This window comes from Ornithorhynchus anatinus, chromosome Y5 (genome assembly GCF_004115215.2).
Source record: "Ornithorhynchus anatinus isolate Pmale09 chromosome Y5, mOrnAna1.pri.v4, whole genome shotgun sequence".
Lineage (NCBI taxonomy): Eukaryota > Metazoa > Chordata > Mammalia > Monotremata > Ornithorhynchidae > Ornithorhynchus > Ornithorhynchus anatinus.
In genome coordinates this window covers 1602791-1618138 of record NC_053179.1, presented here as the reverse complement: position 1 = coordinate 1618138, position 15348 = coordinate 1602791, and the positions used below count along the sequence as shown (strand labels likewise).

The window sequence follows — 15348 nt, the reverse complement described above, 5'->3', positions numbered from 1 at the left end:
AGGCAACCACTGGAGTTGTTTAAGAAGGGGAGTGACATGCCCAGATCGTTTCTGCAGGAAGCAGTGTTTATGGGAAAGACATAACAGAGTCTGTAACAGAAAACTACAAGCTCTTAATTTTTCCTGACAAAAGCTCAGTTTTTTCTCTTTTTTTGTGGTATTTGTTAAGCTCTACCTATGTAGCAAACACTGTTCTAAGCATTCATTCATTCATTTAATAGTATTTATTGAGGGCTTACTATGTGCAGAGCACAGTACTAAGCGCTTGGAATGTACAAATCGGTAACAGATAGAGACAGTCCCTGCCCTTTGACGGGCTTACAGTCTAATCGGGGGAGAACAATAGCAATAAATAGAATCAGGGGATGAACATCTCATTAAAACCATAGCAAATAAATAGAATCAAGGGGATGTACATTTCATTAACAAAATAAATAGGGTAATGAAAATATATACAGTTGAGCAGACGAGTAAAGTGCTGAGGGGATGGGAAGGGAGAGGAGGAGGAGCAGAGGCAAAGGAGGGAAAAGAGGGTTTAGTTGTGGAGAGGTGAAGGGGGAGACAGTAGAGAGAGTAGAGGGAGAAGGGGAGCTCAGTCTGGGAAGGCCTCTTGGAGGAGGTGAGCTGTAAATAAGGTTTTGAATAATGTTGGTATTTGTTAAGCGCTTACTATGTGCAGAGCACCGTTCTAAGCACTGGGGTAGACACGGGAATCAGGTTGTCACACGTGGGGCTTACAGTCTTAATTCCCATTTTCCAGATGAGGTAACTGAGGCCCACAGAAGTGAAGTGACTTGCCCACAGTCACACAGCTGCCAAGTGGTAGATCCAGGATTCAAACCTATGACCGAAGAGGGGAAGAGAATTAATTTGAGGGAGGTGAGGAGGGAGAGCATTCCAGGACTGCGGAAGGACATGGCCCAGGGGTCAACAGCGGGATAGTCAAGAACGAGGGACGGTGAGGAGGTGGGCGGCTGAGGAGAGGAGCGTGCGGGGTGGGCAGTAGAAAGAGAGAAGGGAGGAGAGGTAGGAGGGGACAAGGTGATGGAGAGCCTTGAAGCCTAGAGTGAGAAGATTTTGTTTTGCACGGAGGTTGATAGTCAACCACTGGAGGTTTTTAAGAAGGGGAGTGACATGCCCAGAGCATTTCTGCAGGAAGATGAGCAGGGCAGTGGAGTGAAGAATAGACTGGAGTGGGGAGAGAGAGGAGGAAGGAAGATCAGAGAGCAGGCTGACACAGTAATCTAGCCGGGATATTACGAGAGCCCGTAACAGTAAAATAGCTGTTTGGGTGGAGACGAAAGGGTGGATCTTGGCTATATTATAAAGGTGAGACCGGCAGGTTTTGGTGACAGATCGGATATGTGGGGTGAATAAGAGAGCCAAGTCAAAGATGACACCGAGGTTGCGGGCCTGAGAGACGGGAAGGATAGTCATACCATCCACAGTGATATGGAAGTCAGGGAGAGGACAGGGCTTGGAAGGGAAGATGAGGAGCTCAGTTTGGCTCATGTTGAGTTTCAGGTGGCGGCAGACATCCAGGTAGAGACATCTTGGAGGCAGGAGGAGATAAGCACTAGGGTAGGAAAAAATTAATTAGATCAGACACAGTCCCAGTCCTGCATGGGGATGACAGTCTAAGTAGGAGAACAGGTATCCCCATTTTTCAGCTGTGGAAACTGAGGATGATGATTATGATGATGTTGGTATTTGTTAAATGTTTACTATGTGCCTCTGCACTGTTCTAAGCGCTGGGGTAGATAATAGGGTAATCAGGTTGTCCCACGTGAGGCTCACAGTCTTAATCCCCATTTTATAGATGAGGTAACAGGCACTGAGAAGTTAAGTGACTTGCCCACAGTCACACAGCTGATGAGTGGCAGAGTTGGGATTCAAACTCATGACCTCTGACTCCCAAGCCCGGGCTCTTTCCACTGAGCCACCCTGCTTGAGAAGTTAAGTGACTTGCCCAAGGTCACACAGCAAGCAATTGGAAGAGCCGGGATTAGAACCTAGGCTGTCATCTCTCAAGTACAACCGCCTCCATAATGTGAATCAGACCCCATTCTTTCGCACCTTATAAAAACTCTTGCTCCTTCCCTCCTCCTTCTTCTTTTCCTCCTTAACTACCATCTTCAGCCACTCACTCTCCAATGGTTTCTTCCCCACTGCCTTCAAACATGCCCACATCTCCCCCATTCTAAAAAAATCCTCCTTGGTCCCCACAGTCACCTCCAGTTATCGCCTCATCTCCTTCCTACCCTTTCTCTCCAAACTCCTTAAGCAAGTCGTCTATACTTGCTGCCTTAAATTTCTCTCCTCCAACTCTCTCCTGGAACCTCTCCAATCTGGCTTCTGCTCCCTTTGCTCCACTGAAACCGCACTCTCAAAGGTCACCAGTGACCTTCTTCTTACTAAATCCAATGGCTCCTACTCCATCCTAATCCTCTTCGATGTCTCAATTGCCTTTGACACTGCGTGGACCATCCCTTTCTCCTCAAAACATTATCCAACCTTGACTTAACTAACTCCATCCTCTCCTGGTTGCATACATTCTCAGTCTCCTTTGTGGACTCCTCCTCTGCCTCCCATTCTCTAACTGTAGGAGTCCTTCAAGGTTCACTTCTTGGTCCTCTTCTATTCTCTATCTACACTCACTTCCTTGGAGAACTCATTCACTCCCACAGATTTAACTATCATCTCTATGCAAATGAAACACAAATCTACATCTCCTCCCCTGTTCTTTCTCCCTCCCTTCAGGCTCGCATCACCTCTTGTCTTCAGTACAGCTCTACTTGGATATCCTTCTGCCACCTAAAACTCAACTTGTCCAAGACAGAACTCCTTATCTTCCCCCAAAACCTTGGCCTCTTCTGAAATGTACCATCACTGTAGATGGTACAACCATCCTTCCTTTCTCACAAACCTGTAACCTTGTTGTCATCCTTGACTCCACTCTCTGATTCACCCCACATATCCAGTTTGTCACCAAATCCTGTTAGTCTCACCTTCCCAACATCGCCAAGATCCGCCTTTCCCTCTCCATCCAAACTGCTACCACATTAGTACAGTCACTCATCCTATCCCAACTGGGTTACTGCATTAGCCTCTTTTCTGCTCTCCTAGCCTCGTGTCTCTCCCCACTACAGTCCATACTTCACTCTGCAGCCCAGATTATCTTTCTGCAGAAATGTTCAGGGCATTTCACCCTACTCCTCAAAAATCTCCAGTGGTTGACTATCCAACTCCCTAGCAAACAAAAACTCCTCACTATTGGCTTTAAAGCCCTCCATCACCTTGCCCCTTCCTACTTTACCTCCCTTCTCTCCTTTTATATCACAGCCTGCACACTGGGCTCCTCTGGTGCTAGCCTTCTCACTGTGCCTTCACTGCTGTCTTGCCACTGAACCCTGGCCCATGTCCTGCCTCAGGCCTGGAGCACCCTTTCTCCTAAAATCCATCAATCACTCTTCCCCCCCTTCAAAGCCCTACTGAAGGCAAATCTCCTCCAAGAGGTCTTTGCTGAGTAAGCTCCCTTTTCCTCAGCTCCCCCTCATTCTGCATCACCCTGACTCCCTTTGCTCTTCCCCCCTCTTCTCCCCACCCCACAGTGCTTATGTATATATGTACATATCTATAATTCTATTTATTTATACTGTTGCCTATAACTTGTTTTAATGTCTGCTCCCCTCACCGCTCATTCATTCATTCATTCATTGTATTTATTGGGCACTTACTATGTGCAGAGCACTGTACTAAGCACTTGGAATATACAATTTGGCAACAGAGAAAATCCCTGCCCAAAGATGGGCTCAGAGTCTAATAGGGGGAGACAGGTGAACAAAAACAAGACAAATAATCACGATAAATAGAATCAAGGGGATGTACACCTCATTAACAAAATAAATAGGGTAATAAAAATATATACAAATGAGCACAGTGCTGAGGGGAGGGGAAGTGGGGGAGGAGAGGGAAAGGGGGCTTAGCTGAGGGGAGCTGAAGGAGGAGCACAGAGGGAGAAGAAGGAGCAGATGGAAAAAGAGTAGCTCAATCTGGGAAAGCCTCTTGGAGGAGGTGAGCTCTCAGTAGGGTTTTGAAGAGGGGAAGAGAGTTAGTTTGGTGGACGTGAGGAGGGAGGGCATTCCAGGACAGCGGGAGGACGTGGACCAGAGATCGCCGGAAGGATAGGAGTGAATGAGGGACTGTGTGGAGGTGAGCGGCAGAGGAGCAGAGTGTAGGGGGTGGGCAGTAGAAAGAGAAGGGAGGTGAGGTAGGAGTAAACCAGGGGACGGAGAGCTGTGAAGCCAAGAGGAATGTTTTGTGCAGAGATTGATAGACAACCACTGGAGGTTTTTAAGGAGGGGAGTGACATGGCCAGAGCATTTCTGGAGGAAGATGATCCGGGCAGTGAAATGAAGATTAGACTGGAGTGGGGAGAGACGGGAGGAAGGGAGATCGGAGAAAAGGCTAACACAATAATCCAACCAGGATATGAGAGCTTGTACCAGCATGATAGCTGTTTGGATGGAGAGGAAAGGGCGGATCTTGGCGATATTGTAAAGGTGAGACCAACAGGGGTTAGTGACGGGTTGGATGTGTGGGGTGAATGAAAGAGTTGAGTCAAGGATGACACCAAGGTTGCGGGCTTGAGAGACGGGAACGATGGTCATTCCATCCACAGTGACAGGGAAGTCAGGAAGAGGACAGGGTTTGGGAGGAAAGATAAGAAACTCAGTTTTAGACATGTTGAGTTTTAGGTGGCGGGCAGGCTGGAAGCAGGAGGAGATATGAGCCTGAAGGGAAGGGGAGAGAACAGGGGAGGAGATGTAGATTTGGGTGTCATCTGCATAGAGATGTTAGTTGAAGCTGTGGGAGTGAATGACTCCTCCAAGGGAGTGAGTACAGATGGAGAACAGAAGAGGGCCAAGAACTGACCCTTGAGGAACCCCTACAGTTAGTGGATGGGAAGGGGAGGAGGAGCCCACAAAGGACTCTGAGGTGAACAGCCAGAGCGATAAGAGGGGAACCAGGAGAGGACGGAGTCTGTGAAGCCAAGGTGAGATAAGGTGTGGTGTGGAGTAGAAGGGGATGGTTGACAGTGTCAAAGGCAGCTCCAGACTGTAAACCCATTGTCTCTCTTTATTGCCAAATTTTACTTTCCATGCACTTAGTAGAGTGGTCTGCGCAAAGCAAGTGCTCGATAAATATGGTTGAATGAATGAATGAATGAATAACAATAGTAGTAGCACTTTTAAGCACTTACTATCTGCCAAGCACTGTTCTAAATACTGGGATAGGTACAAATTAAACAGGTTGGACATAGTCCCTGCCCACTTTCATTCATTCAAAAGTATTTATTGAGCATTTACTATGTGCAGAGCACCGTACTAAGTGTTTAGAATGTACAAATTGGTAACAGATAGAGACAGTCCCCACTCTTTGACAGGCTTACAGTCTAATCAGTAGAGACAGACAGACAAGAACAATGGCCTTAAATAGAATCGAGGGAAAGAACATCTCATTAAAACCATAGCAAATAAATAGAATCAAGGTGATGTACATCTCAATAACAAAATAAATAGGGTAATGAAGATATATACAATTGAGCGGATGAGTACAGTGCTGAGGGGATGGGAAGGGAGAGAGGGAGGAGCAGAGGGAAAGGGGGGAGAAGAGGATTTAGCTGCAGAAAGGTGGGGGGGGTAGAGGGAGCAGAGGGAAAAGGGGAGGTCAGTTTGGGAAGGGCTCTTGGAGGAGGTGAGCTTTAAATAAGGTTTTGAAGAGGGGAAGAAAATTAGTTTGGAGGAGGTGAGGAGGGAGGGCATTCCAGGACCGCCGGATGACGTGGCCCAGGAGTCGACCGCGGGATAGGCGAGAACGGAGGACGATGAGGAGGTGGGCGGCAGAGGAGCGGAGTGTGCAGGGTGGGCAGTAGAAAGAGAGAAGGGAGGAGAGGTAGGAAGGAGCAAGGTGTTGGAGAGCCTGGAAGCCTAGAGTGAGAGGTTTTTGTCTTGTACGTAGGTTGATAGGCAACCACTGGAGGTTTTTAAGAAGAGGAGTGACATGCCCAGAGCGTTTCTGCAGGAAGATGAGCCGGGCAATGGAGTGAAGAATAGACTGGAGCGGGGAGAGAGAGGAGGAAGGGAGATGAGAGAGCAGGCTGACGCAGTAATCTAGCCGGGATACGAGAGCCTGTAACAGAAAGACAGATGTTTGGGTGGAGAGGAAAGGGCGGATCTTGGCAATATTATAAAGGTAAGACCAGCAGGTTTTGGCAACGGATTGTATGTGTGGGGTGAACGAGAGAGCTGAGTCAAAGATTACAAACATGTACGTAAGTATTATGGGGATGGCAGAGGGGATGAATAATAAAAATAATAATAATAATGGTATTTGTTAAGGGCTTACTCTATGCCACTGACATTTGAAAATTAATTTATTTTAAAAAGGAACCTTTTAATGCCAGCTCACAATGCACATGCAACTCCCGTTGTGCCAGGCAAGGGAGTTGGGGAAGTGGAGGGCTTCTGCTGCTGTCTAATTCCTGTTCTCCACATCTTAGTTGTCAGTTGGGGCTTATACTTTTAGTCCTCATTTTACAGATGAAGTAACTGTGGCCCAGAGAAGTTAAATGACTTTCCCAATGTCACACAGCAGATATGTGGTAGAGCTGGGATTGGAACCCAGGCCCTTCTGACTCCCAGGCCTGTGCTCTATCTACTAGTTTATCGTGCTTCTCCATATATACATATATAAACATATACATATACATATATTATCGCTACAGTTGACCTATCACTATGCAATGTTGGGTGTTAGCTTGAATTTGTGAAGAAGTAGGGAGTAAGCAATTCCTAGGCCAATACTTGATGTCTCCTCTGCAGTCACAGTGCAGGTGTTCCCAACACTGGGAAGAGAGTTAAGGATCCCAGACCATCTGGGAAATTCCTGCTATTTAAGCTGAAGAGTTTGGTCTGTCCTTTGTAGCCTGTAACATGTTCAGGATATGCCAGACCACCCTGTGCTGCCTTTCTGCTGACCACAGCAATACTTATCACCTAGCAATGGGGTGAAGTCCGCCTAGAATTTGATAGCTCGGCCTTTATAGGATTTGTAACTGTTAGCGGAGGCTTAGCAGAAGCCTAAAACAAATTTTGGGTCAGTCAGTCAGTCAGTCAACTGCTTTTATTGAGTGCTTACTATATCCAGAGCACTGTACTAAGTGCATGGGAGAGTACAATATAACAGTGAATCATCACATTTCCTAACCACAATAAGCTTACACAGTCTAGAGGGAACTTACAGACTAGAGGCCTAGAGGGATATGTACCTAAATGCTAACAAGTGGCTCTGAGTTCAACAATGCTGAAGTAGTAGTTGGAAGGATATGATGTGGGTAGCAGGAATCAATCTATAGTATTTATTGAGTGCTTACTGTGTGCAGAGCATACTACTAAGAATTGGGAAAGGACAATACAATAGAATTGGTAGACAAGTCCCCTGCCCACTAGGAATTTACAGTCTAGAGGGATTAAGCAGCATGCTTTAGTGGCTAGAGCACAGGCCTGGGAGACAGAAGGACCTTGGTTCTAATCCCAGCTTTGCCACTTGTCTGTTGTTTGACTTACTGTATCAGTTTCCTTGATGACCTTCCAGCCTCCTGTCTATCCTCACTCCAGTTCATACTTCATTGTGTTGTCCAGATCATTTTCCTTCAAAAACTTTCAGGACATCCAAACATTGCTGGATCAAACAAAAACAAACAAAAACTCTTCACCATTAGCTTCAAAGCACTCAATCACTTTGCCCCCTTCTACCTCACCTTACTAGTCACCTACTATAACCCAGTGCTCACACTTCACTCCTCTAATGCTAGCCTTCTTAAGGAACCTCGATCTCGTCTATTTTGCCACCAACTACTGGTCCATATCCTGCCTCTGGCTTGGAACTTCCTGCCTTCTTAAATCCAAAGCAATAAATAGAGTCAAGGGGAAGAACATCTCATTAAAACAATGGCAAATAAATAGAATCACGATGATGGGACGGGAAAGTAGGGGAGAGGGTTGGTAGGGGGGAGGGGAGAGGGGGAGGTGTGACTGGGGGGAGCTCAGACCTGATTGTGTTGATTTTTGTGATGAAGTAGGTGGCCAGATCACTGGGGGTGAGAGATAATAATAATAATAATAATGTTGGTATTTGTTAAGCGCTTACTATGTGCCGAGCACTGTTCTAAGCGCTGGGGTAGACACAGGGGAATCAGGTTGTCCCACGTGGGGCTCACAGTCTTCATCCCCATTTTACAGATGAGGGAACTGAGGCACCGAGAAGTTAAGTGACTTGCCCAAAGTCACACAGCTGACAAGTGGTAGAGCCGGGGTTCGAACCCATGACCTCTGACTCCAAAGCCCGTGCTCTTTCCAGTGAGCCAGGGGACCTAAGGAGAGAGTTAAAGGTCTGGAACAATTGTCAGGGGTGACGGGCATGGGTGTCGATGAGGGAGGAGAATACGTTTTGCCTGGCGGAGGAGAGGGCAGAGTTAAGGCAGGAAAAGATAAATTTGAAATGTCTGCGATTGGCTTGGTGCTTAGACTTTCGCCAGCAGCACTCGGCAGCTCGAGCATTGGAGCATAGGAAGCAGACAGAGTAGGTGATCCAAGGCTGTGGGTTAGTGGAGCGAGAGCAGCGGAGGGAAAGGGGGGCAAGAGAGTTGAGATGAATACAGAGGGTGAAGTTGAGAGCGGAGACCTGATCATCGAGAGTGGGAAGTGAGGACAGGGCGGCAAGGTGGGTGAGAAGCAGCGTGGCTCAGTGGAAGAGCACGGGCTTTGGAGTCAGAGTCAGTGTACTTCGGAGCTTCGGAGAGCACACAATAGCAATAAACAGCCACATTCCCTGCCTACAAGGGGCTTAGTTGGGGCGAGGGGAGGGAGGAGAGAGAGCTATCAATACAAATAAAGTATTCATTCACTCATTCTATAGTATTTATTGAGTGCTTAGTATGTGCAGAGCACTGTACTAAGCGCTTGGAATATACAAATCGGTAACAGAGACAGTCCCTGCCCTTTGACGGGCTTACAATCTAATCGGGGGAGACAGACAGATAAGAACAATGGCAATAAATGGAATCGAGGGGAAGAACATCTCATTAAAACAATATCAAATAAATAGAATCAAGGTACATCTCATTAACAAAATTAATAGGGTAATGAAGATATATACAGTTGAGCGGACGACTACAGTGCTGAGGGGATGGGACGGAAGAGGGGGAGGAGCAGAGGGAAATGGGGGAGAAGAGGGTTTAGCTGCGGAGAGGTGAAGGGGGGTAGGGGGAGCAGAGGGAAAGGGGGAGCTCAGTGTCGGAAGGCCTCTTGGAGGAAGTGAGCTTTAAATAGGGTTTTGAAGAGGGGAAGATTAGTTTGGCGGAGGTGAGGAGGGAGGGCATTCCAGGACCGCGGGAGGACGTGGCTCAGGGGTCGACGGCGGGATAGGCGAGAACGGGGGACGGTGAGGAGGCGGCAGAGGAGCGGAGCCTACAGGGCGGGCAGTAGAAAGAGAGAAGGGAGGAGAGGTAGGAAGGGGCAAGGAGATGGAGAGCCTGGAAGCCTAGAGTGAGAAGTTTTTGTTTTGTGCGGAGGTTGATAGGCAACCAGTGGTGGTTTTTAAGAAGGGGAGTGACCTGCCCAGAGCGTTTCTGCAGGAAGATGAGCCGGGCAGTGGAATGGAGAATAGACTGAAGCGGGGAGAGACAGGTGGAAGGGAGATCAGAGAGAAGGCTGACACAATAATCCAGCCGGGATATTACGAGAGCCTGTAACGGTAAAATAGCCGTTTGGGTGGAGAGGGAAGGGCGGATCTTGGCGATATATAAAGGTGAGACCGGCAGGTTTTGGTAACGGATTGGATGTGTGGGGTGAACGAGAGATCCGAGTCAAAGATTACAAGCATGTACGTAAGTATTATGGGGATGGGAGGGGGGATGAATAATAAAAAATAATAGTAATAATGGTATTTGTTAAGGGCCTACTCTTTTGGGAAGCAGCATGGCTCAGTGGAAAGAGCACGGGCTTTGGAGTCAGAGGTGATGGGTTCGAATCCCGGCTCTGCCACTTGTCAGCTGTGTGACTATGGGCAAGTCACTTCACTTCTCAGGGCCTCAGTTCCCTCATCTGTAAAATGGGGATTAAGACTGTGAGCCCCACTTGGGACAACCTGATTCCCCTGTGTCTACCCCAGCGCTTAGAACAGTGCTCTGCACATAGCGCTTAAAAAAAAAAGTTGGTATTTGTTAAGCGCTTACTATGTGCTGAGCACTGTTCTAAGCGCTGGGGTAGACATAGGGGAATCAGGTTGTCCCACGTGGGGCTCACAGTCTTAATCCCCATTTTACAGATGGGGTAACTGAGGCACAGAGAAGTTAAGTGACTTGCCCACAGTCACACAGCCGACAAGTGGCAGAGCTGGGATTCGAACTCATGAGCCCTGACTCCAAAGCCCGTGCCACGCTGCTTCTCTAGAGAAGCAGCTTAACAAATACCAACATTATTATTATTATTATGCCACTGACATCTGAAAATTAATTTGTTTTAAAAAGAAACCATTTAATTCCAGCACAATGAACATGAAACTCCCGTTATTCAATAGTATATATTGAACGCTTACTATGCGCAGAGCACTGTACTAAGCGCTTGGAATGAAAAAATCGGTAACAGAGACAGTCCCGGCTTATGATAGGCTTACAGTCTAATCGGGGGAGACAGACAGACAAAAGCAATAGCAATAAATAGACTCAAGGGCCAGGCAAGGGAGTTGGGGAAGTGGAGGGCTCCTGCTGCCGCCTAATTTCTGCCCTCCACACCTTAGTTGTCAGACTCTGCGCTATCTTCTTATCCCATTTTACCGCATGAGGTCTAGGAATTCCGTCTCACTAGGCAGATTGGCTAAAGTGTCCTCCAATCAGATGAAACCGTACGTTAGCGTCATTTAAAACTGGTTTTAACCGGTTTTTACGGTCAAAGAAAATCCCCCGGAAGTATTTGTAAAACCACAGGAACTCGTATTTAGTGGTTAGTAAGCTCGTCATTCTCCAGGTAATAGGTAGCCGGATTGCGCCGATTGAAAATCACTGCGGGGCCCGGGGAGTTGGACCAGTAGATAGGTGGGGAAACGAGACAAGTCAGGACAAGAAAGGGATGAGTACTAAAGGGGATATTCGGGAGAAGTAAACAAGATGTCTGGGGTGCTAGCTAGTTCAGAAAGTAGGAGACGACTCCGAGCTTTCTGAAGAGCGAGGAAGGAAATACCGAATTAGGCCATCGGGACATAGCTGAGATGTACATTATCTGTCTTCGTAAGCAGCTTTCAGCCACGTATTAAATGGGGGAAAGAGAAACTAGGGACGGATGGTTTAAGGAAAACTACTCACTGCCACAGTATCCTCTTGCCCTCAACCTGCGGAGGGTGAGGGTTTGAAAATATTTTGAAAAATGGAAAATATTTTGTCTTTTTTTTGAGGAACAAGAAGGGAACTTTGATTGGCTCATCCCTACTACAGTTTCGTGGTGTTTTTTTAGGCAGAATGTGGGCATCCACCCCTAAATTTTTCCTGAGCAGTAGTGATCATGGCTACTTTACTTTGACGCTTTCCCCTTAGACGATTTGGGAGGGCATCCACACTACTCTGTGGGGGAAGTAGAGTGGCTCAGTGGAAAGAGGCCGGGCTTGGGAGTCAGAGGTCATGGGTTCTAATCCCAGATCCGACACTTGGCCACTTGTCAGCTGTGTGACTTTGGGCAAGTCACTTAACTTCTCAGTGCCTCAGTTTCCTCATCTGTCAAATGGGGATTAAGACTGTGAGCCCCACGTGGGACGACCTGATTCCCCTGTGTCTACCCCAGCGCTTAGAACAGTGCTCGGCACATAGTAAGGGCTTAACAAATACCAACATTATTATTATTATTACTTGTCAGCCCTGTGACTTTGGGCAAGTCATTTAACTTCTCTGTGCCTCAGTTACCCCATCTGTAAAACCTGATTACCTTGTATCCCCCCAGCGTTTAGAACAGTGCTTGGCACATAGTAAGTGCTTAACAAATGCCATCATTATTATTTTTATTATTGTTTAGGGTTGTTTTTTTTCTAATCACATTTTGCCATGGACAGGGTTAGGAGCTCGTTTTCCACATTCGCAATTAGGTGTCTCATGAGATGTTTGCATGCAGTCCACCACACTACAGGGATCTTCTAAGTGTGTATAATTATGTTAAGTTTTTTGAAGGACTTTTTTATGTACTTTTAGAAGCAGGAAAAAGTGAAGAAAAATTAACTAAAGCAGTAACATAGAATTAAAGGAAACCTGGTTAAGGACCATAACTGAAGATGAATGTGGGTGAAGCTTCACAGCCGGAGATTGGTACAGAAAGTGAGCTGATGTCTGAAGGAGTAGACACCTTCTTCCATCGTATTGATTACACTGAGGTCTTCAATGACCCTTACCACAAAAGAGCAAAATTTATTGGCAAATACCTTATGGGGGACCTCCTGGGTGAAGGGTCTTATGGCAAAGTAAAGGAGGTCCTGGATTCAGAAACACTTTGCAGGAGAGCTGTCAAAATTCTCAAGAAAAAGAAACTACAACGAATCCCTAATGGTGAAGCCAACGTTAAAAAGTAAGTAGGTCACTCCTTAATCTGGAAGCAACTGATTTTATTGAGCTCTTATTCAGTATAGGGCACTATTTTAAGATTTTGGGTGAGTACTATAAAAAAATTAAAAAAATTAAAAATTAAAAAAATTACAATCTGTTGGGACAGACACACTAAAAAAATACAGGTGGGAGTAAATGTAATGTAGAATGTTTTTCAATAGTATTTATTGAGCGCTTACTATATGCAGAGCACTGTACTAAGCTCTTGGAATGTACAAATCGGTAACAGATAGAGACAGTCCCTGCCTTTTGATGGGCTTACAATCCAATCGGGGGAGACGGACACGATAAGACAAGACAAGAACAGAACAATAGCAATAAGTAGAATCAAGGGGATGAACATCTCATTAAAACAATAGCAAATAAATATAAGCATAGATAGGTAAGAAGGTGTATTTGAGTAGCCCTTATGTGTTGGAAATGCACAGAAGCAAGAGAAATAGGTTGGGGAGAGATTAATCCAAGAAGCCCTCCAGATCAATCAGTCAGTTGATCAGGCAATCAGTGATATTTATTGAACATTTACTGTATACATGATATTATAATAAGCCCTTGTGAGAGTACAACAGAGTTGGTAGACATATTTCCTGCCCACAGTGATGTTATAATCTAGAGGGGGAAACAGGCATTAGAACAAGTTATAGATATGTACTTAAGTTCTGTAGAGCTGAGAGTGGGGTGAATATCAAGAGATTAAAGGGTACAGATACACGTGCCTAAATTATGAAGAAGGGAGAGGGAGAAGGGAAATAAAGCTTAGTTGGGGAAGGCCTCTTGGAGATTGTTTTGAATGGGGTCTGCTTTTTATGAAGAAGAGTTCATTCATTCATTCAATAATATTTATTGAGCGCTTACTATGTGCAGAGCATTGTACTAAGCGCTTGGAATGTACAAATCAGTAACAGATAGAGACAGTCCCTGCCCTTTGATGGGCTTACAGTCTAATTGGGGGAGACAGACAGACAAGAACAATAGCAATAAATAGAATCAAGGTGATGTACATCTCATTAAAACAATAGCAAATAAGTAGAATCAAGGTGATATACATCTCATTAATGAAATTAATAGGGTAATGAAAATATATACAGTTGAATGGACGAGTACAGTGCTGAGGGGATGGGAAGGGAGACGGAGAGGAGCAGAGGGAAAGGGGGGAATAGAGGGTTTAGCTGAGGAGAGGTGAAAGGGTGGTAGAGGGGGAGCAGAGGGAGCAGAGGGAAAAGGGTAGCTCAGTCTGGGAAGGCCTCTTCAAAGAGGTGAGCTTTAAGTAGGGATTTGAAGAGGGCAAGAGAATTAGTTTGGCGGAGATGAGGAGGGAGGGCATTCCAGGACTTCAGGAGAACATGGCCCAGGGGTGGATAGCGGGATAGGCAAGAACGGGGGACGGTGAGGAGGTGGGCGGCAGAGGAGTGGAGCGTGTGGGTGGGCAATAGAAAGAGAGAAAGGAGGAGAGGTAGGAGGGGACAAGGTGATGGAGAACCTTGAAGCCTGGAGTGAGAAGTTTTTGTTTTGTGCGGAGGTTGATAGGCAACCACTGGAGGTTTTTAAGAAGGGGATTGACATGCCCAGAACGTTTCTTCAGGAAGATGAGCCGGGCAGCGGAGGGAAGAATAGACTGGAGCCGGGAGAGACAGGAGGAAGGGAGATCAGAGATCAGGCTGACACAGTAATCTAGCCGGGATATTCTGAGAGCCTGTAACAGTAAGATAGCCGTTTGGTTGGAGAGGAAAGGGCGGATCTTGGCGATATTATAAAGGTGAAACCGGCGGGTCTTGGTAACGGATCGGATGTGTGGGGTGAACGAGAGAGCCGATTTAAAGATGACACCGAGGTTGCGGGCCTGAGAGACGGGAAGGATGGTCGTACCATCCACAGTGATATGGAACATCCCGCCGTCGACCCCTGGGCCACGTCCTCCCGCGATCCCGGAACACCCTCCCTCCTCACCTCCGCCAAACTGATTCTCTTCCCCTCTTCAAAACCCTACTTAAAACTCACCTCCTCCAAGAGGCCTTCCCAGACTGAGCTCCTCTTCTCCCTCTACTCCCTCTACCACCCCCCCTTCACCTCTCCGCAGCTTAACCCTCTTTTCCCCCCATTTCCCTCTGCTCCTCCCCCTCTCCCTTCCCATCCCCTCAGCACTGTACTCGTCTGCTCAACCGTATATATTTTCATTACCCTATTTATTTTGTTAATGAAATGTACATCGCCTTGATTCTATCTAGTTGCCATTGTTTTTATGAGATGTTATTCCCCTTGACTCTATTTATTGCCATTGTTCTCGTCTGTCCGTCTTCCCCGATTAGACTGTAAGCCCGTCAGACGGCAGGGACTGTCTCTATCTGTTGCCGACCTGTTCATGCCAAGCGCTTAGTACAGTGCTCTGCACGTAGTAAGCGCTCAATAAATACTATTGAATGAATGAATGAATGAACAAACAGACATATTGCTGCCCACTGCAAGCTAACAATCTAGAGGGGAGTTCTGTCCCCAACCAGACCTCTCATTGGGTTACTCTGTTTCTGCTCTAATTTCCTTTGGGCAGTTTTCTTCCCCTTATGGACTCAATCTTTGGCATCTCCTTCTTTGCTTTCTTACTTCAATCCCTCTCTTTTTTTTAAATCAGTGAAGATACACTGATAAAT

The 15348-nt window shown here is 46.5% G+C and overlaps 1 protein-coding gene across 4 annotated transcripts in view; it reads left to right on the top strand.

Moving 5' to 3' along the window:
- Positions 1-10992: 10992 nt before the first annotated feature.
- Positions 10993-15348, top strand: part of LOC114808770 (serine/threonine-protein kinase STK11) — a 66712-nt gene continuing 62356 nt past the window's right edge. For 3 of the 4 annotated variants that reach the window (XM_039910985.1, XM_029056646.2, XM_039910986.1), the window contains exons 1-2: positions 10993-11087; positions 12296-12665. In XM_039910985.1, the coding sequence (XP_039766919.1) occupies positions 12376-12665 (290 nt within the window). In that variant the 5' untranslated portion in view covers positions 10993-11087; positions 12296-12375. Of the gene's footprint in view, positions 11088-12065; positions 12666-15348 lie in introns of those variants that run through there. The other variant, XM_029056645.2, reaches the window with a different exon arrangement.